The sequence below is a fragment of the Camelina sativa genome, chromosome 18, assembly GCF_030686135.1.
Source record: "Camelina sativa cultivar CO46 ecotype springtype chromosome 18, ASM3068613v1".
Lineage (NCBI taxonomy): Eukaryota > Viridiplantae > Streptophyta > Magnoliopsida > Brassicales > Brassicaceae > Camelina > Camelina sativa.
In genome coordinates this window covers 3,030,439-3,057,385 of record NC_141897.1, presented here as the reverse complement: position 1 = coordinate 3,057,385, position 26,947 = coordinate 3,030,439, and the positions used below count along the sequence as shown (strand labels likewise).

Below are 26,947 nucleotides of genomic sequence, written 5' to 3'. Positions count from 1 at the left end.
TGTTAACAACAAAAAAGAAGTGAAAAAGAGAGAAAAGAAGGAGAGAAAGAGAGGTAAGTTGTTAGTAGAGGCAAAAATGTAAAAGGAAAGTGGACACATAAGCAAAAAACTTGGGAAAATATACCATGAGTGGAAAGTGGGTTTTTGTGACAATACTTTAGGAGAAAGTGGGTTTTCATGACATTTGCCCTTAAAGAATTTGGTCAAATTAGTCGAGAGAGAACCGCAGGATAAATGTAGTGCTATGCTATGTTAATAGTAACAAAAAAATGTATATGCGTACTATTAAAATCGTCTTGCGCACGGTGAGTTACCAATAAAATAGTATATATTACCTACAATAAAAAAATAATCAAATCTAATACTACTTTTATCATTAAAAATTGAAAAGTAATCCAGACCATAATATTTTTTTTCTTTTGAACGAGCCATAATCTCCTAGAATGAGGCAGGAAGAAAAAAAATACCAAACAAATCGTATTTGGTTAAGAAATAAAAAACAATCATATATTACGATAGCCAAAATTATAAATTAAGAAAATTTTATAAAAGTGTAAATTATAATAAAAATATCTAATTTTTAATTAAAAGTATTTAAAATTATGAAAATAAAAAATCTTTATCGATAAACTAAAACTTCTATAAATTAATAAAATATTGTGGTCCCGACTTTACTAATTTATAGAGGTTTTAGTGTACAAACTTTGCATATCTTACCCTGTCTTGTATTTGTTCCTCTTCTAGTCTGATAAATTCCTCCGTGACATTATTTGTGAATTTTTTCACTTCTTCGCTTGCGTCTCTGTTGGAAATCCAACATGTAACTAAAAATACGTTTCAACAAAGAGTACTAGTAGTGGTCCAATTCTAAATGAGAAAAAAAGAAAGGGAGAGACCTCATCCATTGGCTGACATCTTCCAAACGGTTTTGAACAAACCTATCAGTATCATCAAATGGGGTCAGTGCTTCAAAGTCTTCTTGGCATTCTCTCAAGATTTCACATCTTTTTCTCCGCATTTCATTGAGCCGCAGTACGAGAGCTTTTTTTCTACGTGATTCAGTCATCCATTGTCTGATACAATCTATTGCCCTTTTGAACATCACCAATGCTATCATAACTAGAGAAAACCCTAGAAAAAACTGTACAACTAGAATGTCCTTCTGTCCACAATTCCTAGTAACGAGGAGATTGGCATTGAGATTGTTACAAGCCCATAGAATATCATAGATGTAAACCTCTGAAACGCTGCTTTGTTTTTTTCTCACAACAATGGTGGTCGGTGGTCCGTAACTCTCAAGTGAGCTATCAAAGCTTTCAACAACATTCACTGTACAAACATCTCACATAGAGTCCCGATCTAGGCAAACCAGTATTTTAGTTTGCTACGGCAAATGACTAAGGTCAAGATTAAAGTTGACTTGATTAATTAAAGGTATAACTCTCTGTGTTTTACCGAGATTCTCTAATCACCCAAATTCTCTCTCAAAACTAGTCTCCATAATCCCAATCACCTAAATTCTCTCAAGTTTTTGTGTCGGAATGATTCACCATTCGGCAAAACTGTTAAAATAAGGAGACTCTTTACACTTTGGGCAATGTTCGTTTGCTTGTCGCCATCGACATCAACTAAAAGTTGTTTGTTTGTTTTGTTTGTCGCTAATTCAACGACCATTCGCAGCAATGGCGCCAAGGACCAATGAACGTAATTTTCAGTGATCAGTCGCTGGATCTAGCAACAAACAAACGAACAATATAGCGATAAAAAAATTAAAAAAATTGAAAAATTAAATATGATCAAAATTAAACTTAATTAGATAAAAATATAACTACATATAGTTATTAAAATTCAAAAATATAACTAGACATAGTTATTAAGTTAAAATAAATCTAACTAAATAAAATAAAAATTAATTTGAATTTATTTAAATAAAATTCTAAATAAATAAATTATAACTAAATTAAGTTTAATAATATTAAAGTTAATAAATTTAAAATAAATATTTAATTACTTAAAAATATATAAATATGTTTTTAATATATGTAATTTACATTTAAAAAATATTATCAAAAGTTAAATTTTATATGTGATTTACATTTGATAGTTTATAATAATAAACAAACTTTAAATTTCCATGAAATACGTTTAGTAAATAATTTTAATTTTGCAACCTAATAAGGCCATGTTTGGCACCTAATCGTTTTTTTTTTTGTTAACTCAGAGAGTAAATCCTCAGACCTATGGAGGGGTCCGAGACTAATCTCTTTGGGGAGAGGATATCCCATGGGTAGGGTCCCCCGAGGTATGCAAATGGCTGTAAGCAATTGGCTCATACCCATGTGGCCAAAGGGATAAATCTGAGCAATTCTGCGCTTGGGGAGAATCGATTCCTGACCTAGACCAACATGGCGACTCTTCCACCAAGACTAGAACCACTAGGTCACCACCTCGTGGTTACCTAATCGTTGCTACAGCGATCAAAACAAAAAAGGTAGAAGAAGATAAGAGAGAGAAATTTTGATTTCTTCTCAATTTAATCGGAGAAGGGATGTCAAAGTGGGTAACTCGACCCGATCCGACCCATACCTACATGGTTTCGAAACTTTCATGGGCGGGTTCAACCCGACCCATTTACTATAATGGGTTGAATTTACATACATATACCCAATAATATAAAACCCAATGGGTAAATAGGTTATATATGGGTCACCCATATATAAATAAATAAAATTAACTAATTATTGTTAAATCTATAACATATTATATAAAATATTATTGTAAAACCAACAAAAATTCAAGCATAAAAAAAACAATATCTACATATTAAAATCCTAAAGCCTAAAATCCATAAAACGAAAATAAAAAGCTATTTTTGATTTAAAATAAAAATCATTCTTAATATAAAATAAAAAAACACTTGAAATTTCTTTAAATGATCTAATCTGATTTTTTAATCTTCGTAGGCTTCATTTTACATATTAATATACATATATATTATTTTTGTTTTTTTCATTAACATATGGGGTAATCCATAACTAATGGGTTTATTATGATAAATCTACGAACTGTTGGACGAACCCATCAAACCCCGTTTATTTATAGATAAACAGGGTAAACTCGTAGGTTTTGAATCGCATGGTTTTTGTTGTGGGACAAAGCAATTTATCAGTCGCTATAAATAATACCGGCAGTTTCTCCAACTGGTGACTGTTTTTATTTCAGATCCACTTGACTTTTGCCTTTATTGACGCTTTTTTTTCGATCGCTGTCGCTGCTAATCGAACCGGGCCAAAGTATGATGCATGTTATGTTGTTTTTGATTTAATAAGTAGACATCCAATAATACCGAGGGTCCAAGTATCTATCTCCCCGGGAGATTTAAAATAAAACTAATATTACGCTCCGAGTAACGAGAATAACGTGTTGATTACAATAAGCCTAATATTTCTTACAAGAAACTGAAACTTCCAAAGTGAAACATGCGATTGCGACAATATATCAAAAATAATAAACATTACAGGGTTTTAATTTCTCAAGACTAAAATTAAGGGTTTAGATTAATGTTTTCAATAAAAGTCATGTGTTTAAAATTACAAAAAAAAAAGTTAAGGGTTTAAATTAATGTTTTCAATAAAAGTCAAGAGGTTTAAAATAAAAATCACGAAAATAAAATTAAGGGTTTATTAAACTCGTGTTTCCGCATATTTATTAAATTAAGACTGCTTCTTGACTTGTGTCGGACCTACTAAAATCAGCTTTTTTCGCCGGAGATGATGGATTCATCAGTGGAAGCTTTGGAGAAGATCTTGAACTACAGTTTCGTGAACAAGACTCTTCTCAAGGAAGCCTTAACTCAAACATCTCCTTTATTCAATCGGCTTGAGTTCCTCGGCGACTCGGTTCTTGAAGTCGCCTTCACTAATTACATCCACCACACTTACCCTAATCTCAAACTCAAGGAGTTGCGTGACTTGCGAACTGGTAATGTTAGTAACGATAAGTTCGCTCGTGTCGCCGTCAACCACAACCTCTACCAATCCCTTTTACGCCACAATCCTTCTCTTTCTACAAAGGTCATCTTTTTTTTTTTTTTTTTTTTTTTTTTTAATTATCGTTTTGTTAGAACAGAGTGTTACTATCTTGACTTATCGAATGGAACATGTTCTTACTACTAGTAAAGTTTTAATTTTGATGTATGTATCTTAGATTAAAGAGTTCTCAGAGGCAGTAAGCAAAGAATGTGATCCTGTTCCGTATGGTGGATTAGTGAAAGCACCAAAAATTCTTGCTGACATTGTAGAGTCCATAGCTGGAGCTGTGTACATTGATGTGAATTTTGATATACAAAGACTCTGGGAGGTCTGTCTCTGTTCTGTTTGTTCTTCCCTAGATTTGTGATTCTAAGTCTATGTTATATGATTAATAAAGAGAAGAGAGGAGATTTTTTTGCAGATCTTCAGGGGACTTTTCGAGCCAATTTATACAATGGATGATCTACGGCAGCAACCTAAACCACCTTTTCTTACGCTCTTTCGTTTGGCTGATAAACACGGCAAGCGAGTCGACTTCAGGTATTCGAAAGATGACAACAGCAAGAAGAAAGTTGCTGAGGTATATCTTGATGATGTATTTATAGCTTCTGGCTGTGCTAAACGTATAGATACCGCGAAGCTGCTTGCTGTTGAGGGAGCGGTACAGAAGCTGTCAGAATTTATTATGCCCATTGAAAAGATTATTGGTGAGGTTAGTCCACTTGTTGAACCTGAGGATGCCAAAGGGAAGTCTTTTGAGATTTGCTCCACTGCCTGTGAGAGCCCTTTAGCCGATGAAATGAGACAAGAAGAAATGGTTATTGATGAGGATAGTCCACTTGTTGAACCTGAAGATTCGAAAGGGAAGTTGTTTGAGATTTGCTATAGTAGAAAGCTTCAGATACAGACTGGATCATCTTCGTTGGCCGATGCCTCTGCCAACATGTTAACCTATGAATTTACAACAAAACAAATGGTTGTTGATAAGGATAGTCTACATGTTGAACCTGAAGATGTGAAAGGGAAGTTGTTGGATATTTGCACCAAGAATAAGTGGCCTAAGCCGGTTTATAGGTATATCTTGTTCCTAATTTTTTCTTTGCTTTAGTAGGACTTTTCTTTTTCTACGTACTACACACTACTTAACAAGGACCATATTAACTTTAACACTTTTGTTACTGTGTTTAACTCTTTCCAGTGTTGAAGAACAGAAAGGGCCAAAAAATGAACCGAGATTTGTTTGTTCAGTTAAGATTGAGATCCCAACTACAGAAGCTACATTTCACATGAAGGGAGATATAAAATCAAAGAAAAAGCAAGCAGAAAACTCCTCAGCGTACCACATGATAAGAGCCTTGGAATCTTCTCTAATGAGTCTTGTTATAAGTAATCTGCAAATGTCGAAAAGTTTAGATAAGCAGAATCCATCTATTGTCAGCTCAGAGATGGATTCTGATTCAGTAGAAGCACTGGAGAAGATCTTGAATTACAGTTTCGTGAACAAGAATCTTCTGAGAGAAGTGCTAACACACAATAATTCACCTTCATTCCAGCGGCTTATATCCGTCGGTGAGCCAGCTCTTTCTCTTGCCTTTATGAAACACATATACCTCACGTACCCTAAGCTCGAACCGAAGGATTTGTCTTTGTTGCGAGATGCGAATACATGTAACGACAGATACGCTCGTGTCGTTGTTAAAAAAGGCATCAGCCAATTTGTTATAAAGCCAGAAAGAATGGTAAACTAAAAATCCATTTCTTGTGAATTGAGAAGATCTCTCTTCTTATGATACTCTCATCAGTTTTGTTTTTTTGTGTCATCTCTTAGATTGTGGAGTTCATAGAGATGATGGGCAAAGAAGATGATCCTGATCCAGATCCATACAGAACGGTGAAAGCTCCAAAAGTTCTTGCTAATCTTGTACTTGCTGTAGCTGGAGCTGTTTATATTGATGTAAATTATAATGTACAACGACTCTGGGAGGTTTGTTGTGTTTCATTCAGTAGCTTTGTGTTTCTAATTCTATGTTATATGATTCTCAATATTTTTTCTAAAAAGAAAAGAAATTTTGCAGGTCTTCAGGGGTCTTTTCGAGCCATTATATACACTTGATGATTTACGGCTGCAACCTAAACTACCATTTGTTACACTTTCTCGTTTGGCTGATAAACACGGCAAACAAATCGACTTTAGGTATTCGAAAGATGTTGACAGCAGAAAAAATATCGCTGAGGTATACTTTGATGATGTATTTATATCTTCTGGGTGTGCTAAACGTTTAGATACTGCAAAGCTGCTTGCTGCTGAGAAGGCGTGGCAGAAGCTGTCAGAATGTATGCCTGTTAAAAAGATTGTTGATGAGGTTAGTCCACATGTGGAACCAGAAGATGTGAAAAGGAAGTCGTTTGATAACCATTTAACCGATGAAACGACGCAAGAACAAGTGGTTATTAACGAGGATAGTCGTCATGTTGAACATGATGATGTGAAAGGGAATTCGTTTGATATTTGCTTCACTGAAAAGCTCCAATTACAGGCTGAATCAACTTCTTTGCCCATCAGCTTTGATAACCATTTAAAAGATGAAGTGACACAAGAACAAATGGTTATTGATAAGAATACTCCACATGTTGAACTTGAAGATGCGAAAGGGAAGTTGTTTGAGTTTTGCTCTACTAGGAAGCTTCAGACACAGACTGGATTATCTTTGTTGCCTACTGCTGCTGAGAACCCGTCAACCTATGAAATAACAACAAAACAAATGGTTGTTGATAAGGATAGTCGACATGTTGAACCCGAAGATTTGAAAGGCAAGTTGTTTGATATTTGCGCAAAGAATAAGTGGCCAAACCCGATTTTCAGGTATACTGTTTTGGAACATTTTTCTTTGCTTTAGCAGGAATATTTCTTTTCTAGTTATCCAAACTCAAAAGTAATATCTTTGAGTAGTCTTATAATCTCAAAGAAGGATAATTCGTTTGTTAATCCGTGGTTAAAACTCTTACAAATGTTGGGTAGATAAATCACATATATGCTCTAAAAAACTTCACTTGTAAGTTGTAAAGATCAATGTGAGTCTAGCTGTTTCTTACTTTATGTGCATCAATAAGAACGAGTGTACCGTATTAACTTACAAACATTTTTTTTACTATGTGCAGTGTTGAAGAAGACAGAGGGCCGAACAATGAGCAGAAATTTGTTTGTTCAGTTAAGCTTGAGATCCCAACTATAGAAGGTTCCTTTAACATGAAGGGAGATGCAAAATCAAAGAAAAAGGAAGCAGAAAATTCATCAGCGGATCACATGATAAGAGCCTTGAAATCTCCTGTAATGAGTCTTGTCATAAGTAATCTGCAAATGCCAAAAAGTTTGGATGAGAAGAAGAAGAATCTGCTAATGCAGGAGGAAAGTTTAGATGAAAACAAGAATCTGCATTCAAAGAAGAGGAGAACTGTTTAAGTCTTTTTTTTTTTTTGGGGGTAAATTCTCTTTATTCACAGTTTACAATTGCTCATTGCATCTGTTTATATAGTGTGCAATGACAGAAAAAGTCTCTAGATTCCAAAAATAGTTCCTCCATTCTCTCACACTTTTGTCATTCTGTGTCTACTTCACATCCTATGCGCTCGATCTTTCTTTTTATTTTCTTGTGCAAATCCATTTCTATTTCTCTTGCTAGCCTGAAACACCTCTGCCTGTGATCTCTTCAAGTGCTTTTTCATGTCTGACACGAGATTTTTTCTCGACCGGTCGAGCGAGAGAAGGCATCATCTCTCGCTTGATACCATTTGTTAATTTATCGTTTTGTTGATGGAAACAATACATCGACTTCACACTCTGTCGAGACGACTGCAGGATAAAAAGTGGTGCTATTTTATTAGATCATCACTGGTGGAGTAACCTTCCATGGTTACTCTCATCTTAAATAATTATATAATTAATACTAAATTAACTAAAGCAATTCTAAGAGTAACCATCCAAAATCACTCATTTACTAGACTCTAGCATTTAAATAATATTTTTTTAATTTATATTGATTAATTTTCAAACTTTAATTATCTAAAATGACAAAACAATTATTTAAATATTTTATATTACATAAAATAGAAAACAATAAAATTTTACAAACTTTGGAATATTAAACATATTTTACAAAATTCGGAATAGTTAATATATATTACAAAAGTTGAAATATTAAACATATTAAACAAAATTCGGAATAAGATTTATTGTGAGGTTGCCCCAAATTTTTGCCAGATATGCTCAATCAAGTCTTTTTCCAAACGATCATGCATTTGTGTTTCATGAAGGTCATTTCGAATGCCCATCATATTATTTATAGTTGTTGGCATATCTGTAGAATACGATAAATCGACTTGGGAACTTCTGCTTCCTTCTCCGTGATAGAACTCTGTTGGATAGTAGAAATTGTATTCAATATTCATGTCGTTCGTCTTCCACTATCATGTTATGCAGGATGATACATGCTCTCATTATTTTCCCTATTTTTCCTTTATCCAAAAAAAGTGCGGGATTTTTCACGATTGCAAATCGAGCTTGCAAGACTCCAAATGCACGCTCTACATCTTTACAACATGCTTCTTGATTTTGAGCAAAGAGTTTTGCTTTTCGACCACGTGGAAGTGTAATGGATTGGATGAAAGTTGCCCATTTGGGATAGATACCGTCAATTAGATAGTACGCCATTTTGTATTGCCTTCCATTGACAACGTATGAAACTCTCGGAGCTCGGCCCTCAAGGATATCATCAAACACCGGTGAGCGGTCCAAAACATTAATATCATTTAACGTACCTGGTGGTCCGAAATATGCATGCCAAATCCATAAATCTTGTGACGCCACAACCTCTAGTACGATAGTCGATTTTCCAGATCCACGTGAATATTGTCCTTTCCATGCAGTGTGACAATTTTTCCACTCCCAATGCATACAATCTATGTTCCCTATCATTCCGGGAAAACCGCGATGTTCTCCAATATTCATCAATCGTTGGAGGTCTTCCGTTGTAGGTCTTCTGAGATACTCGTCTCCAAACAGATTTATAACTCCCTCAACAAAATGTAGAAGGCATTTGTGGGCGGTTGTTTCAGCGAGTCGTAAATATTCATCCATCGCATCTGCCGCACATCCGTATGCCATCATCCAGATAGCTGCTGTGCATTTTTGAAGTGCTGAAAGACCGAGCTGTCCAGTAGCATCTCGTCTTTGTCTGAAGTATGGGACTCCATTCTCAATACTATTAACAATACGAATGAACAATGGTTTGTTCATTCTAAAGAGACGGCGGAACATATCTTGAGTGTAAGTCGGATTCTCACTAAAATAATCATTCCATAATCGAGTGAGGCCATCTTCGCGGTTTCTATTAATGTGCACCCTTCGGCCTATAGGAGCTGTTGGTACTTCCGAATGAGTGTAGTTGTATTGGATCTCCTCCACTATACTATCAAGTATCAACTTCCTCCTCTACCATTTCATCAATTTCTTCATCAGAACTCCAATTAGACATTTTTGGGAATAAAACAGTAAACTATTTTTTTTTATTAAGATTCAAATCAAATATCTCCTGCTTTTAATAAAAAAAAAACAAACGGTTTATGAAAATTTTCATACGGTTAATTAAAATTGAAATGTGACATAAAAGGAAGAAGTTATGGTTTATGAAAATTTTCAAACAATTGTTAGAAAAAACACATGAACAAACGGTTAACCCAAAAACATATCCAAGCCTAACCTAAGAACAAAAATACAGTGACATAAAAGGAGCATACCTTTTCAAGTAAGAGATTCCACTCCCAATGTCAAGTTGATGAAGACCACTCTTCACCATCAAACCCCATTGTCCGGTTGATGTAAACCTCGCACAAAACAAGACAAAAGAGTGAATATTTATCACACCATAACAATTACAAAACATCAAACTAAACTCAGCTACACTCCTAAGAACAACACAAGGGTTACATTTAAAAAACATCAAACATTATAACAATCAAATACAACAACAACCGGTTCATCTCAATACTACTAAAAAGACGACTCCTACCTTTTCATCCTAAAACCAAATAACTCAAACTAAAATATTTGAGTTCCAGATACAACTACATTACAAAAGATTAGATCACTGTCTTGTAAACCTTTAAAGCACCAGAAACCGTAAAGTGTTATTGTTTGTTCTACTAGGATCAAAAGCATGGTTACCTCTACAATCTAAAACACAAAGACGGTTCATCCCTATACAATCTAAAACACAAGGAACAACTGTCATCTTATTAGACAAACAATCGATTTAAGCTGAAACCTGTAATCTCTCCAAACAAATCTCAAAACCAATTGAACATCTAATCAAATCGATTTTAATCCTAAACCCTAACATTAACAACATGCAATAAGTAAGAGATGAGAAGACGTAACCTTCTCTCCTTATTCGTTTCCCAGTGGATCTTGCCGTCCGCTTAACGCCATCAGAAGAAACCGCTGCCGTCGTTGTCGCAGAAGGAGGTTGCTCGTCGTCACAACCGAAGCGTCAAATCTTCCGGGTTAAGCCGATCGCAGTGTCCTTCGCTTTCCTCAAAGTCTTTCTGTTTTAGCCGGAAAAATCGAAGGATTCGAGGTGAATCGACATATTTTTCCGATTTCCATTGTAATCGCCGTCGATGGAGTCGAGTCGCTTTCTCAGTCGAGAGAGAAAAGAAAGAGAGAGTCTCGAAACAAAGAAAGAAAAAAATGGGAAAAAAAAAATAGCTTTTGTATTTCTGTATCATCCAATCCATGTGTGCCACGTATCATTACTCTTGGGTTGCTTCAATTGCTAGTCAAAAAATCGATACTCAGGCTAATGGACCTGAATATAGATTTTTAATTACAATTTTGGGCCCAATCCAAAGAGAAATCCTGAGAGTACCTACGAGTAATGGTGGTCTAACAAAAACAGGTATGTGTGTGTACTATTAAAATCATCTTGCACACGGTGAGTTACCAATAAAATAGTTTTATTACCCACAATATAATATTACCAATCAAATCTAATACTATTATTTTTATCATAAAAAAATTCGAAGTAATCCATAATCTCTTTTTCTTTTTTGGAACAATGTAATCCATAATCTCCTAGAAAGAGCCAACAAAATAAGAAAAAAGAAAGCGAAAAAGAGACACAAACTCGAGAAACAAGCAAAGCAAAGCTTCGTATATTATTTTTTCTCGGTGCTGTTTAGGCGGTTCCTATTATCTCTTCTCGTCTCTTCTTCTTCTTCTTCTTCTTCCTTGTCAATCTCTAATTCTCAATCTTCGGCTGCTACAGTGAAGTTCATACAACACAGAACGATCGAATTTTGTAATTGACCTAAGAATCGGTAAGGAAAAAGAATCCCAAAAGTAGTTTCCTTACTTGCTGATTTTGCATGTGTAGAGAAAGGGCTTCGCGTTCGCAACATCATTCGAAAAGTTTGTAATGACGTTTTTAGGGTTTTTGGTAGATCCGTCGAAGTTGGGAAAAACTATGGGGGAAAACGATGATGGTTGCTCGACTCAGCTAATCGATGGGGATGGTGAATTTAACGTCAAGGGTTTGGATAATTTCGTTAAGAAGACGAAGCTTTCTGATTGTGGTCTTTCTTATGCTGTTGTTGCAATCATGGGTCCTCAGAGTAGTGGTGAGTTTGCCTTTGTTCTTCTTTCTTTGCATTGATCTTCTTTTTAGTAATCAAAGTTACAGTCTTTTTTTTTTTTTTTTTTTTTTTTTTTGTGGGATAATATTGGAATCTCAACGTGGCTAAGATTATACTTTTTTATTCACTTCAGCTTGAGACATTTGCAGAGTCTTTTGATTTGTTGAGATATTCAAATGCTTATTGTTGTATGCCATTTCAGGGAAGAGTACACTTTTGAATCATCTTTTTAAAACCAATTTTAGGGAAATGGATGCTTTTGCTGGAAGGTTAGCAAAACACTGTCAATTGTTTTTTATCTGTTTGTGGCAATGCTATTTTTAGAGTTGAATTTTGTTTGACTTGGTGAATTGTCTTCACTTTTTTCTTTTTTCTTTGCAGGAGTCAAACTACCAAAGGTATTTGGATGGCTAGGTGTCTGGGTATTGAGCCTTTCACGCTTGCCATGGATTTGGAGGGTACCGATGGGAGAGAAAGAGGCGAGGTAAGATGACACGGTTAGCTATACATTTAGTTGTAAACAAAAATTATGTTTTTGGCTAACTACTATCTAAGAATTTAATCATAAATTTCGAAAACCTATGGATATTTTTATCTTGCAGATACTTATACATATACTTGACACTTTTACTTTTCTTATGTGTTTCTAACATTTCTCTCCCTGTTGTCTTTGGTAACTGGTCCTGTAATTTTCAGGATGACACTACATTCGAGAAACAAAGTGCCCTGTTCGCTCTAGCTGTTGCCGACATTGTACTGATAAACATGTGAGTCTATATTTTCTTGGTTCTTCTTTTGATAAATTTTACTGATGTATTTAAAACTTAGGCTAGAAAGTTAAACAGCCATTGTTAGACGTTGACAGATATAATCCTGATTTCTCCCTCGATACACTAAGTTTAACATCTTTTCTTAATCTTATTTATCGTGTTAGGTTTAAATTCGAATGAACTGTTAAAGATCAACCTACACAGGCATTATTGAATCTTAGGTATTAAAAGGTTTTGGCTGTAGATATACTGTTTATTTGATTACTAACGGAATAATGAACTCCATAGGTGGTGCCATGACATTGGAAGGGAACAGGCTTCAAACAAACCATTACTGAAGACAGTTTTCCAGGTATCACTATCATGATGTGCTTGCTTGCATATGGAACGTTCATGTTCAACTAATAGATTCGATAACTTGGTCATTATTGCTTTCGTAGGTCATGATGCGATTGTTTAGCCCTCGAAAAACAACTCTTCTTTTTGTCATACGTGATAAAACAAGGGTATGGTTTTTGCAATTGAATATGATTCATTGATTCTTGATGGTGAAATTATATTTCTTAGATTGACATATGATTTTCTCCTTAGACTCCGCTAGAGAAGCTTGAACCTCTTTTAAGGGAAGATATTCAAAAGGTAACATGCAGTGTCTCTCTCAAATTCTTTCTTTTAAAGTTTTTCTTCTCTGAAGTTTGGATACTGATTATGGTTTGTTGCAGATATGGGATTTAGTTCGCAAGCCTGAAGCCCACAAGACTACACCTCTAAGTGAATTCTTTAATGTAAGGATGTAATCTTCCCGCATGGATGATGCTTCATATGATGAATTTCAGTCTGATTACCGCTGCATTGTTGCTAAATTGTTCATGAATATACCTGACTATCTTTTCCTCATTTGTGAATTCGCACGATATATGCATGCTTTCAGGTAAAGGTTGTTGCATTATCCAGCTATGAAGAAAAAGAAGAAAAGTTCAAGGAAGAGGTATTCTTCTGATATGTAAAATACTTCTCTTTTTGAACCATCAAAGTAAACCTAAGGCCGATTCCCTTGATTCATGCAAACTTCTAAATATGTAGGTTGCTGAGCTGAGGCAGAGATTTTTCAATTCCATTTCACCTGGGGGACTTGCTGGTGATAGACGTGGTGTCGTTCCTGCTTCAGGATTTTCTTTCAGCTCCCAGCAGATTTGGAAAGTTATAAAAGAGAATAGAGACTTGGACCTTCCTGCTCACAAGGTCTTCTATTCATCAAAATCTTTGTGGTCAAATCCATGTAGTTTTGATATCTTGTAAACTAATGTTGTTTTGTTTTACGAAGGTGATGGTTGCCACTGTTCGGTGTGAAGAGATAGCCAATGAGAAGCTGCGCGACTTGGCAACCGATGAGGTTTGCTTCCGTGGCCTCTTCACCTACTTCAATTTATTCTTACTGATTTAAATGTTTTGTGAGACATAATGGGGTAAAGTTTATCTAGAGCTGGTTGGAGTTGCAAGAAGCCGTAGAAGGTGGTCTAGTTCCTGGTTTTGGCAAAAAGCTTAGCTCTATCCTTAAAAGATACTTCTCAGAGTAAGCTCTTCCTTTTGGTTCCTGAAGTATATAATTCTCGAGCCAAGTAACTTTGCCTAATCTTTTTTGCTTACCTCTTATTAGATACGACGCAGAGGCAATATACTTCGAGGAAGGCGTACGAAAAGAAAAGCGTCTACAGTTTAAACTGAAAGCTTTGGATGTAAGGCTTCTTCCGTCTTTGGGTTTGCATTAAATAGTATTGTCTCTGGACCTGGTTATGATTATTGTATCTCTTATTTTCAACTTTTTTCTTAATTTCCAGTTCGTGTACTCTGCTTATGCTACCATGTTGGGCCATCTACGGTCCAATGCACTGGAATCCTTTAAGATCCGTTTGGAACAGTCTCTAAATCAAGGAGAAGGATTCGCAAAAGCTGTGCGGGACTCTCAACAGTCTTGTCTGCTTGTGTTTGACAAAGGATGTGAAGGTGAGAGTTCCTATTTCAGTTTGAGCTTAAAATGTAGTGCTTCCTTGTGAGAAACAAAATGTTTTGGCCAGAAAAAACAATAACATTTACATGAGAACACCTCCTTTTATTAATTGTGTTCATCTCTTCAGATGCTGCGGTTGAACAAGCAACTTGGGATGCATCAAAAATCAAAGAGAAACTTTGTCGTGACATCGATTCTCACACTTCTTCTGCTCAGGATGCTAAACTATCTGAATTAATTGCCAACTATGAGGTTCGGCTTTGGTTTTCTCTTCATTTAATTTCTTAGATTTATAGGGTTCTTATTAAAATATGTTTTTACGTATTGGTGGTTAACAGAAACGGCTATCTCAAGCACTTAGTGAACCTGTAGAGTCTTTGTTCGAAGCTGGCGGAAAGGATACATGGCCTTCTATAAGGAAGCTTCTCAAACGCGAGACTGAAACAGCAGTTACAGATTTTCTGGATGTGGTTACTGGTTTTGAGCTAAATCACGCTAGAATTGATACTATGGTTCAAAATCTAAGGGACTATTCTCAGAGCTTAGTGGAGAAAAAGGCAAGAGAAGAAGCGGGTAAAATTCTAATCCGAATGAAAGATAGGTAAGAAAAATATCAGAGTACACTCCTATTAGTATCCTTTTTTTCAATTTTCTTTGCTTGATATTATTCCACACACATTTCAGATTCTCAACAGTCTTCAGCCATGACAAAGACTCAATGCCACGGGTCTGGACTGGAAAAGAGGATATTAGAGCAATCACAAAAGATGCTCGTGCAGAGGTAACTTCTCAATACTAATGGCGGATGGGGCTAAGTGATGTCATGATACTCTCTTCATCTGTTGCTATCCTGCAGGCTTTAAGTCTTTTATCTGTGATGGCTGCAATACGTTTGGATGAAAGATCAGACGATATTGAGAGTACTCTTTTCTCTTCTCTCATGGATGGAACTGTTTCTGTTGCATCTTCTCACAACAGAAGCGTAGGAACTTCAACGGATCCACTTGCATCTAGCTCTTGGGAAGAGGTAAGCAGTCTAAGCAAGTGGTTTCTAGTATAATCTGGTTGAAAAATGTGACAATTATTAAGACATCATACTAAATTGAATACCAAATTAACCTAATTGGTCAACTTTTCCATAAATTCTGTATCTGTTCCACAAAAATTAGGACATATTTGGCATGTGTGGCTCATGGGATGCCACTTCCAGTTGTTGTCAAATGAATTACCAATGTTAAAATTTTGTGTGTGCAGGTTCCTCCAAAAAACATATTACTGACGCCAGTACAGTGTAAGTCACTGTGGAGACAGTTTAAATCTGAGACCGAGTATACTGTAACCCAAGCTATTTCGGCACAGGTGATTTTGCAAATCTACCTCAGAATTTGTGGCATAAACAGAATTTAGTCAATAATATGTTTTCATCTTTATTCTTCAGGAGGCTCACAAGCGAAATAACAACTGGCTTCCACCAGCTTGGGCGATTGTGTTGATGATTGCCCTTGGTTTCAATGAATTCATGATGCTTTTGAAGTAATATCAATTTCCTTACATTCCTGTACTATTCTCATTCAAGATTCTCCCAAAGTGTTTCAGCTATTTAAGATACATTGGCATGTTTCATATTATTGGAACAGGAATCCTTTGTATCTCTTGGGTTTCTTTGTGGCGTTTTTACTCTCCAAAGCCTTATGGGTGCAGCTTGACATTCCGGGGGAATTTCAACACGGCGCAGTAAGCTATTTGCTAAGCTTCCATTGTTCCTAACACAATAAGTTTTAGGAGATATTATCTTAACACAATGTTTCCTGCATCTATGCTAGCTTGCTGGAGTACTCTCTATCACGTCAAAGTTTCTTCCAACTGTTATGAATCTCCTAAGAAAGCTCGCGGAAGAAGCGCAAGGAAAAACAACTCAGGAAGCACCAGAATACTCAGCTTCCCAAAGCTACCGTCAGCAATCTCCATCACATTCCATCTCAAGCACAATATCTGAATCCGTCGCATCAAACGTATCAGCATCTGCTGCTGGTGATGATGCAGAATACTCAAGCCCGGCACAGCTTCGGAGACGAAACACCAACGATGTACAAGAATCAGAGATCTCTCAAATGTAAACTAACGATTTACCGTAGAACAATCCATGTCAGTTCTGACAATGTTCTTCATAAAAATCGTACGATAGTTAATAGTTATATATGCAGATAGCGTCTTTGAGTTGAAATAATATTATTATCATATTGAATAAAATGTTCTGGTTGAGGCTAGACTTCAAAAAATACAGATCTCTGTAAATTAAAGGGACATTAGTTTTGAGTAAAGGTTTGTTGGTTTGGGAGAAATATGGATTTGTAACTTGGTTGGTAGTGTCTGGTATTTCCCACACAAGTTTTCCCCGTCAATTGGGTAAAAGAAAGCTGATTTTTTATGGAAAGAATAAAAAATTGTTTAAATAATCACTTAAGTCTAATTTTAATGTATTTATTTTTCAATTTTCAACTACATAAATTTATAAATTTATTTTCATATACATGGTTAGAAACGTTTATATATTGTTTGTTTTGAATTAATGAATTTTTTTTTTCTTACAATTTAATATTCTTATTTTTTTAATAGATAGTTTTATTCTATAATATCATATTTATAATGTTATATGTTGTGACAACTAAACCACCTAAAATTGTCCACACCCTGACAAAATGTTTTAGTGGTTAGACGTTGTGTTACCACGTACTTGCGGCCTTTCTTAAACATTAAAAAACATAGTTAAAAAGTTCGTTTTAAAGTTTATTTACAACTTAAATTGGAAAAATGGAATTTACGGAACATTGTCTTGAAAAAACTGTCAAAAGTTCACAATATTAAAACGGAAGTAACAAAATGTTATATAAAAAACAGAAATAATAATACTCTAATTCGTTTTTCTTTTTCCTTTGTTTGTTCCTAAGTTTCTAACCCGATAGTTCGAATTCAAACTGACGCATATGAAGCTGGACCACTGAGCGAAGACTTGTTATCATACGGATTACGGACAATCTCACACAAAACTCCAGTACATATAAGAAGGGTATTCACACGGTTGAAAAATCAACAATTAAGATATATTAACTTAAAACTTCCAAGATTATAGGTTGGACCCTTTTCTAGTCGATACCATCTCTATCACCCATAAAAATATCTCAACAATAAAGTAATAGTATTTTTTGAGATAAATTATATTTTTTGGTAAAATTGTCTAAGTCGATCGTTAAATAACAAGTATAAAATGAATTCCTAATGAGTTTGTGAAATGAGAAACGGTTTCATTAAAAATTTAAAAGAGAGGTCTATATGAAAGACTCACACTAGTCACTAATCCTAAACAAAGAACCAACCCGAATATACCAAACCAAAATTGACGTACTAACCGAATATATATTAAATTTAAAAACCACAACCGGATCGTTATTAAACCAAGAATCGAATGGAATATCTGAAAGATCCAAAATCAATTATATACTTAAAATATTAAAAATTTAGACTAAAAACTAAAAAAATATATCTAAATACCAGAAAAATATCTGAAAGCGCGAACCATAAAAACTCGAAAATATCTAAGATAACGGTCTCGTATTCAAATCCTAGATTTAACCTTGATCTAATTTAGTTTATATTTATATATTTTTTTGTGAATGTGCATTGCAATTGCATAGCGTGGAAACAGGTCTTGAGAATAAATTGATAATATATAAGTAAACAACGACTATAGTATGAAAGCGTATGTTATTATGGTCATGCTTAATAATATATATAAACAACAATTTGGTCACTGTTATTAGAAAACATGGGGATGGGGTTGCTTGTTTATTAATATGAACACTCCCATTTTGTTATTACACAAAATAAAACAAATCTCCCTAACTACATCCGACAAATTTTCATATTGTGCCCAACTTGCTTACATCGCGAATATGCTGGTTGCTTCCTAGGGCGTTTATTTCCAATGGCAACTTCCAAAGATGATTTAATCCTACGCTTCTTGGGCCTTCCTGGCTGGTTCACAACAATCGGAGGCAAGCACTTTTGATTATCCACAGCTTCAGGAGCCGGGAATGATTCATCTGGAGGCATGATTGAACCAGCCCATCCGTTAACCAAATTGACACTCCTAAATTTCAAATCGCACATGGATATACGAGACATATCCAAATGCTCTGCAGCTGCGATTTTCATGGATGCATGGTATTTTCTCGTGGTCGAAACGACGACATGTGCATTTTTTTAGTTCCAAATTTACAACATGCAAAGATGATCCATAGCTCACTTGCACACGTACAGCATCAATCGTTTGTACCTCCATAAGTCTTGCTGCGGTGACACGTTCCTAGTAGGGAGTAGAACAAAAAAAAAACGTTTTAGGCTGAATTATGAAAAGAATAACAGCTGAGTTATGGAAACTATAATGGATGGCTGATATATGGAAACAGTTACGGCTGGTATCTAAAAACTGTTATGGCTGACTTATGTAAACTTACCTGTAACAGTTTCTCAACACCTCGAGTGATCGTTGTTAGCTGCGATTTCGCATCTTCTCTCCGTTCAGAAAACCATCTGGTCATCATATTCCGTATCCATTCTAGAAGTCGAACTATGGGAAGACTTCTAGCATTTGACAGTGCATGGTTCATTGATTCTGCAATATTTGTTGTCATTAAATTGTACCTTTCACCCGGGAAATGAACACGCGTCCACATTCGGACACCAACTCGTTGGAGGTATCCATGTAGTTCAGGATGACGTGTTTCAATCTCATTGAAAGCCTCATTAAAATCAGACAGCCTAAAACACCTTGCCGCTTTTTTTCACCAGAGGGAACAAATGTTTTTCTTTGAACTTCACCAAGATGTTTTTATACAAATGGTAAGTGCAAATTCCACACAAAGCCAACGGATACACTTGACCAATCGCTTTCCCTATTGACTTATGTCTGTCGGAGATTATCGCAAGATCCTTTTCGTCAGGAATGGCAACTTTGAGTTGTGTAAAAAACCAACGCCAAGACTCATCATTTTCAGTGTCAACAACAACGAAAGCTAATGGGAAAATTTGAAAGTTACCTTCCTCAGCTAGGGCTGTTAGAAGCGTCCCTTTGTAACTACCATGGAGAAACGTTCCGTCGACAACAACAACTTTGCGCATGAAAGCAAACCCAGCAATACTCGCACCAAAAGCAATAAAAACATATTTGAATCTGTCTTCATTATCTATTTGAAGACGAGTGACTGTACCCGGATTTTCCCTTCTTAACTTGTATATGTAAGAGGGCAACTCGCTAAAACTATCCTCAGGAGTCCCCTGATCGATCTGCCTTGCATTCAGCAGTGTTCGATATGCCTTCCAATAACCCATCTGTTGACACCAAACAAATTAATAAATCAGCCAAAACATATAGATTACTCAGCCGATACATTCGAATAAATCAGCCGTAAATAATGAATAAATCAACCGTAACATGTAAATAACTCATCCTATACATACCTATAAGTCAGCCATTATTATCAATAAGTCAGTCGAAACATAGTTATTACCTTTAGACTTAATTGCTTATTGAAAATGACTCCAACACTTTTAGGTTTAACATCCGGACCAAGATCACCAAGATAGTCCCAGTAAAGACCTGCCAATACATCAGCTGTTGATTGGCAGGATCTAATAGAACATTCCGTCACAGAACATGTGTGTTCCGAATCGTACACACGAACATGAAAATTTGGGTCATTCCCTTGTACAGATGCACAAACTCTCCAAAGACATCCTTCAACCCAACACCTAAAAACCACTTGTCTCGGATTTGATACTGGTACATTAAAATCAAATCCATCCCTAACCAAAATAAGTTTCAAGTGATACCTGAACTCCTTTTTGCTCATGTATCTTTGTCCTACAACAATTTTTAGCGTTGACACCTCCAACCTAATAGCCTCCGGATTCGATCCAGCAAAGTTATCATCTTTATGAGCTTTCTTCTGAGGAGGCAAAGTTAGTGGGTCTTCCTCTTTACTCTGAGGCTCGCCCAATACAGAAAATTGCTCGTCATCAGATGACTCACCATCGGAGTCATCGAAAAAATCAAATCGGCTTGAAAATTCATCATCTTCTTCTTCGTCAGATGCTACTTCGACAACTTCTTCTTCTTCTTCGTTTTCTTTGTCAACGATCTTACCATAATCAAAAAAAAGTTCCTTCAAATCCCCCACCGTACACTTCGTATGTAGGTTCTACTTTCGAGTCACTGCTAATCATACTTCCTCTAGCTCCACTAGTTTCTGTAGACTCTTTCGCCGAAAACTCTACACAGAGACGTAGCTGATCGGTTTTCCATAGCCCCAAAAAACATTGCAACTGTCGATCATTGGAGATAAAAACTGGTGGAGTATCATGCACCATTAGTTTCAGTGCCTTGTTTGAGAACATGTAGCTCAACTTTAGCTCATGGCTAAACGCGTCCAGTCCGTAGTCTTCAAGAACAAGCATCACAAGCTTGTCGTGTGTTGTGCCTCCATCTATCTGCACAACTATACAACCTCTATCGTCGGTGTTAAATACATATCTCTGTGTCTTTACCCAATTACCGGAAACAACTAGAACCGGAACCGGATCCATGAAAGAACTTGAAGAACAAGGTGAAGAAGAAGTAGAAGAACAAGGTGAAGAACAATGTGAAGAAGAAGTAGAAAGAACTAGGTGAAGAAGAAAAGTGAAGAAGAAGTATAAGAATAAAGAGTCGAACGACATTTCGTATTGTCGGAGAAAAAAAAAAGATGACATGGAATGCTGACATAGATGATGCGTCCGACGTGGCAAGTCAGCCATCAAACAATAAATAACTCAGCCTATATAAAACTCAGCAACAACATGAAAAACATTACAATAATAAAAAAAACATTACAGTAATTAAAAGCAAAAAAATTGCTGCCAAATTCAGCCGTATCGTTTAATAAGTCAGCCGTATCGCTTAATAAGTCAGCCGTATCGCTTAATAAGTCAGCTGTAACTGAATAACATTGTAGTAATTAATTTTTTGTTAATAAGTCAACCGTCAAATGGTTGAGTTGTATGATAAGTCAGCCTATCACGACTGAGTTGTACGATAAGTCAGCCTATTACGGTTGAGTTGTACGATAACTCAACCGTAGCAGTTGCTCATAAGTCAGCCGTGTCGTAGTGATAACTCAGCCAAACTTTTGACAACTCAACCATTGGGTGAAAACTCAGCCGTAAGGACGGTTGAGTTATAGCATATCTCAACTAGATTTTAATAAGTCAGCCGTAAGGACGGTTGAGTTATAGCATAACTCAACCAGATTTTAATAAGTCAACCGTAACGCTTGGTTGAGTTATGCTATAACTCAACCGTCAGCTCTTACTCAAATGTTTTTTTCCATAACTCATCCGCAACATTTATCTGTAACGCGTTACGGCTGAGTTATGGTTACACGTCAGCGATTTCTGACGTGGGATCTGACGTGACAATGACATTTTTGTAATAACGTTTTTTGAAAATACCCGAAATATTCTAGTAATAAAATCTTATTTTTTTTATTCTGGTAATATTACCTAATTTGGATAACACTTGAGTAAATCACCCAAAAAAAAAACAGAATGACAAATCCAATCATAGTGGCCTATGCCAAAGGCCAACTTGCTGACTTCTGGGGAGATTCTCTAGCTTTATTAGACGTTATACCAGTTGACATGGTTGTGAACGCTGCAATAGCAGCCATGGCAAAGCATGGTTGTGGTGTCTCAGAGCTTAAAGTTTACAATGTGACTTCTTCATCTCATTCGAATCCCATGCGAGTTGGTGAATTGATGGACCTCTCTCATCAACATCTTCGTGACTCTCCACTGGAAGAAACAGTGATAGACTTAGAGCGTATGAAATTCCACAGTTCCTTAGAGGGTTTCACTTCCTCTTTTATAGAACACAATAACAAAACAGGAAAGAGTGATTGACAACGAAGGAAGGGGATTTAGCATGAGAGGAAAGAGGAAGCTAAACTATGTTGTGTCATTGGCAAGAACATATGAGCCTTACACATTCTTTTGGTTTTGGTGATCCATTCAAAGCTCGACATGTTTCAAGTGATGATACTCATCAATTGTTGAGTAGATTAAACCATCACCTTCCAATGACTGAATAACACCAAAAAAAAAAAAAAAAGCAAACTCATGAACTCAAATACTTTGCAGAGTAAAGAGAGATAGATGTTATAAGGAGAAAGAGCGTACTAGAGCTTGTTCTTTAAAATCTTCAATTGCTGAACCATTTCATCAATGTGTATCCCCTGTTCTCTTGCACGGCAGTGAGCAAATAACAATAGTTAGGTGCTGCAACAGCCGCGAGTAAACTCAAACTCACGTGCCAGCAGGTTGCTTTAGAAACTCTAAACTCTAAGTTGCTATTTGGTAGATATAGTTCTCCTCTCTGGTGATTTGAAGTTTGTTTCAAAATCCAATATTTTTTTTATATCATTAATCTCTACGCAAAAGTCCAAGTTTAAAAGATTTTTGTTGCATACCAAAATCAATCTTGTAGTGAATTAATAGTGTGAAACTGTGAATTTCAAGTCAAGAGTATATTAATTTTTAATAAACGATACACCCTTAATTATGAGTACCTTAAAATCACCAGCACTATAACAATTGTGAAATCCCTAGATTAACTAAAAATTATCACTACTACAATTACACGTCTACAACCACAACCAAAAAAAAATAACAAAATTTGAAACCCTAATCAGACTTCGGACACGAGGATTAACTAAATCATTCCAACCACACCCAAAAAAAAATACATGTTTTGAAACCCTAACTAGACTCTGTTTCACTTTGTTACGTGTAAACAGGTTGGCAACAGAGAGGGCATGAGTTTTTTTTGTCGATTCAACCAATCGATGACACATTCTTCATGAAAAAGATGTAGGCATAGGGTAGATTCGTTCAACCTCGCATCCCGACTCCAACAAATTCTCCAAACAAATCGCACAAGTCTTCGTTTCTTGCTTCGCTCTCTTTGTCCACCAGATCTGTTGTAGACGGACCAGAGCTACAAGGCACGACGATGTATTCCTTCTGTGTCAATGTGATGGTGACTATTATGTATAGGGGCTGTCTTGGTGTCAAGTCAGAACTTTGACTTCTGAGTTGTTGGGCTTTAACAAGAATCTGATCGGATATTTGTTTGGACATGACACGATCGTGGAGTTCGCTGAGAACAAGTTGATAGATGTAGTTTGGTTCGAAGTTTTCGAACTTGAGATAGATGAGTGGGTCGGAAGGAGAAGTATCGTCTGGGTAAGATCTGAAACTCGTTACACTGTCATCGTTCTTGTCTATGATTAGTTCCTCGAATTCTCTGTCTCGACTGATTATTACATCGCTTAAGAACTCTGACAAGGGATGCGACCAACCCGATACATGAACATCGACGTCGACTGGTTTGGTTTCCATTATTATCGGAGTGAATTTAGAGAAACAGAGATGTAGAGACTTGAGAGTCGTAAAAGAGAATGGAATAAGAGGGGGGGGGGAGAGAGAGAGATTGTTTTGAAATAAGAAATCGTGGAGAAAGAAGTGCGGTGTAATGTTATAATGTTATTATGTTTACTAGGGTTAGAGTATTTTGTTTTTTCCGTTCCTGTGTTTGAGTTTAGTGGTTTAATTATTGTGATTAGTAACTAATTATAGCCGTTGTGGTCAAGTTAACATAGATGATTAGGGTAATACTATAATTACGATTTATGTCCCTATTTGGTATTTCCTTTTTCCGAGAATGAGAAGAGTAAGTAGTGAAAAAGAATTTAGGAAGTTTCTCTTCATCTATATATTGACTCTGAGTAAGCCAGAGGCTTTGCTGGAGTCTATTACTCTTCATTTATGTATTTGAGATTTATGCTGGCTGATGATTGATGATGGTATTGTGAAGAAACGATAGCTATGAGTACTCTAACCTTTAACAATGGTGGTGTGTCGTGAGCTCGGTCCGATGAACGTTACGGTGAGGTGTTTGTTGAGGTTTCCAAGTTTCATTAGGTCGATTGCAACATTGGAGTTGATTTTGCTTCGATTCAAGCTAAAATATATCATCTGATGGTAAGCTGGACTTTAATGCCTACCAAGTGTTCGACAAAATGCTTCTGGGAAAAGAAGGAAGCAACAACGTAAGCAGAGAAATCGCCTTAAGGTATGGCCATTTAAGTTCGAAACAATCTCACGAATTCGACAACTCCAGGATTCTTGTTCTGTTTCTCACGTTGGATCCAATTGGACAAAGGAACAGGGTGGCTGCGGTTATAGGACAATCACTATCTGAAACTCTGCAACTCATCATGTTCTTTTCCTTACGAGTTCTTGAACAGTTGGTGGATCCACCAACAAGAATCACCTTATCAGTATCCCAAGAGTGCTTCAGGTGCTGCAGTTCAGGTGTGTTCTGTTCTTGTTGACATCTAATCTTCAAGTTTTGTAATTAGAAATTTACATTGTACTTCGATGAGCTATATCACTAAAATGCTATTTGGCCTCTGATTTCAGGCTGGTGTTCTATCTGGAGATGTGAGGGACATTGTTCTTCTTGATGTGTCACTTGGTTTGGAAACTTTTGGTGGTGTCATGACCAAGATCATTTTAAGAAACACCACACTTCCAACTTCTAAATCAGAAGTCTTCTCAACTGCTGCAGATGGACAGACAAGCGTTGAGATTAATGTGTTTCAGGGTGAGAGAGAGAGTTCGTAAGAGATAACAAGTCTATTGGTAGCTTCCGTCTTGATGGTATCCCGCCTGCGCCACGTGGAGTTCCACAAATCGAGATCAAATTTGATATTGATGCCAATGGAATTCTATCTGTCAGTGCTTCCGACAAAGGCACAGGAAAGAAGCAGGACATCACCATTACTAATGCTAGTACCTTGACAAAGGATGAGGTGTGTATAAAATTATATAAAAGTTGCTTCACTTTTTTTGGATTTGTAGTGTTTTTTCCTATTCATGTTTAAATGATTCATATTGGTTGTGGGGTGTTGTTGCAGGTAGACACAATGGTGCAAGAAGCAGAGAGGTTTGCCAAGGAAGACAAAGAAAAGAGAGATGCGATCGACACAAAGAACCAGGAAGGATAATTTGATTTGTGGGCAGCAAATGAATGGTAAGAGTCAAATTTTGCCTTTTAAACACATAATTGAAGCAATATTGTGGAGCACAAATTGTCCACAGAAGCAGTGTTGTTACAAAACATGTACAAAATAAATCAGATCTCTCTCAGCCTTTCACAGAGTAGTTTAGACGTTCCTCTGCAGTAGTTATCAAGCAGGCGCAAGTTAAGATACCTACAACAAACACAAGACCAAATAATATATATACATAGACAGTCTGCACACATCAGAGGCGGAGTCCGTGGTTCTTAGGACTTTGAGGAACGCTGCTTGCTCTGCCCCAGTACCTGCGATCTTCATTGCATCCACACCTGCCATTACCACCACCTGAGTTATGCGCGTTTGTGTATAATTGGTTAAAACCATGACCCGGTGAGTCCCCCCAGCATGTGCCTCTGGGGAAGTCTAAAGGTGCTGGTGGTCTGCCTGTTAGGAGCCTGCAAGTATGTATTGTAGTGGTGGTTTTGTGTCTGCATCTGCTGTGAGATGTTTGGACTGCTATGTACTCTATGCATTGGGTAAAGCCTGCTCAACTGGTAGCTGTTGTTCTGAAAACTCGTATCAGGCGGATTTGACTGTATCCATCAGGTGATGATTCTGATCTGGGAGAGGAGCAAGTAGAGACGGTGAAGGAAGGTCGCGTTTTGATGGGAGCACGAAGAGAAGAAGCACTCTTGGGTGTGAGAAGAATACCGTTGATGGCTTCAATGTAATGTTGCTCAATGGTCTTTGGCTCGATGGTGCCTAACTGATTCTCGAGAACAACCGGGTTTGCAGGAAACAAGAAGGTTCTGAGTTTAGGGGTTTCGTGACGGTTATATTCCTCTATCATGTGTTTGACAACTTCATCAGATTTTACAGAGACTAATGCATCAAATCTTGGGAATGATCTGGTACTTGAGCACTTCTCTGTGATTGCTGTAAGTTTCTTCATGAGCTTTGTTATAATCAGGAGTAAAATACTAACCGCCAACATAAACACAAACAGAGAACTTAAGTAAAGCAAAAGAGATAAAAAAAAGTCCCAACTTTCTGTTCATCGTCCCTTTCCTTACTGTTCAGAAGAGTGAATATAACAAATCTATATTACAATCGACTGTTCTTACGACCTCATATCATGTGGTTACACTTACATATCCAAAAGCTAATACTAATATATATATATAGATATTCTATATATATATAGGCAATACTACAAACTAATAACGGAGATCACAAAAAAAGTTCGAACCAAAAATATCAAATTCATAATAT

At 36.4% G+C, this 26,947-nt stretch overlaps 2 protein-coding genes and 4 pseudogenes across 8 annotated transcripts; 4 read left to right on the top strand and 2 right to left on the bottom strand.

The window, feature by feature from the left end:
• The first annotated feature begins 3,685 nt into the window (after positions 1–3,685).
• LOC104760414 (ribonuclease 3-like protein 3) lies at positions 3,686–7,706 on the top strand. Of its 3 annotated transcripts, none has more exons than XR_015589429.1 (8): positions 3,686–4,073; positions 4,207–4,359; positions 4,453–5,105; positions 5,230–5,770; positions 5,860–6,015; positions 6,107–6,225; positions 6,315–6,894; positions 7,191–7,706. XR_015589429.1 is itself a non-coding variant. In XM_019239908.2 (8 exons), exons 3-8 carry the CDS (start codon positions 4,490–4,492, stop codon positions 7,489–7,491), a joined length of 2,313 nt encoding a protein of 770 aa, XP_019095453.2. In that variant the 5' UTR covers positions 3,734–4,073; positions 4,207–4,359; positions 4,453–4,489; the 3' UTR covers positions 7,492–7,706. The 3 variants fall into 3 exon arrangements, 2 of the variants coding, with proteins under 2 accessions (XP_010481638.2, XP_019095453.2); XM_019239908.2 differs by having other exon boundaries at positions 3,734–4,073; positions 4,453–4,571; positions 4,661–5,105; positions 6,107–6,894; XM_010483336.2 differs by having other exon boundaries at positions 3,700–4,073; positions 6,107–6,894.
• A 3,284-nt stretch (positions 7,707–10,990) lies between these two features.
• LOC104760413 (protein ROOT HAIR DEFECTIVE 3 homolog 2) lies at positions 10,991–16,777 on the top strand. Of its 4 annotated transcripts, none has more exons than XM_087500203.1 (23): positions 11,072–11,405; positions 11,517–11,705; positions 11,923–11,989; positions 12,102–12,204; positions 12,417–12,487; positions 12,779–12,842; positions 12,931–12,996; positions 13,082–13,129; positions 13,213–13,275; positions 13,422–13,478; positions 13,574–13,732; positions 13,815–13,883; positions 13,972–14,063; positions 14,148–14,226; positions 14,329–14,494; positions 14,626–14,750; positions 14,837–15,099; positions 15,183–15,279; positions 15,355–15,525; positions 15,753–15,857; positions 15,937–16,031; positions 16,136–16,232; positions 16,322–16,777. In XM_087500203.1, the coding sequence occupies exons 2-23, from the start codon at positions 11,552–11,554 to the stop codon at positions 16,613–16,615; spliced, it is 2,505 nt and encodes an 834-aa protein (XP_087356329.1). In that variant the 5' UTR covers positions 11,072–11,405; positions 11,517–11,551; the 3' UTR covers positions 16,616–16,777. The 4 variants fall into 4 exon arrangements, with proteins under 4 accessions (XP_087356330.1, XP_087356331.1, XP_087356329.1 ...); XM_087500202.1 differs by having other exon boundaries at positions 11,093–11,405; positions 11,529–11,705; XM_087500204.1 differs by lacking the exon at positions 13,422–13,478 and having other exon boundaries at positions 10,991–11,405; positions 11,529–11,705.
• A 5,362-nt stretch (positions 16,778–22,139) lies between these two features.
• Positions 22,140–22,493, top strand: LOC104763100 (fatty acyl-CoA reductase 6, chloroplastic pseudogene; annotated as a pseudogene).
• Positions 22,494–23,397: 904 nt separating this feature from the next.
• LOC147921431 (uncharacterized) lies at positions 23,398–23,990 on the bottom strand (annotated as a pseudogene).
• Positions 23,991–24,826: 836 nt separating this feature from the next.
• Positions 24,827–26,732, top strand: LOC104760411 (heat shock 70 kDa protein 7, chloroplastic-like; annotated as a pseudogene). The gene is made up of 3 exons (XR_762908.3): positions 24,827–24,965; positions 25,074–25,465; positions 25,571–26,732. The product of XR_762908.3 is annotated as a heat shock 70 kDa protein 7, chloroplastic-like (transcript).
• On the bottom strand, positions 25,920–26,942 carry LOC104760412 (uncharacterized; annotated as a pseudogene).
• Positions 26,943–26,947: the final 5 nt, after the last annotated feature.

Bases quoted from the DNA above. Each gene is read 5' to 3' on its own strand.
- LOC104760414 (XM_010483336.2), top strand. From the start codon at position 3,771: ATGATGGATTCATCAGTGGAAGCTTTGGAGAAGATCTTGAACTACAGT. The intron at 5,106-5,229 runs GTATATCTTGTT...AACTCTTTCCAG, and splicing joins TGGCCTAAGCCGGTTTATAG to TGTTGAAGAACAGAAAGGGC. The intron at 5,771-5,859 runs GTAAACTAAAAA...GTCATCTCTTAG, and splicing joins TTATAAAGCCAGAAAGAATG to ATTGTGGAGTTCATAGAGAT.
- LOC104760413 (XM_087500203.1), top strand. From the start codon at position 11,552: ATGGGGGAAAACGATGATGGTTGCTCGACTCAGCTAATCGATGGGGAT. The intron at 12,997-13,081 runs GTATGGTTTTTG...TTTTCTCCTTAG, and splicing joins TCATACGTGATAAAACAAGG to ACTCCGCTAGAGAAGCTTGA. The intron at 13,130-13,212 runs GTAACATGCAGT...GGTTTGTTGCAG, and splicing joins TAAGGGAAGATATTCAAAAG to ATATGGGATTTAGTTCGCAA.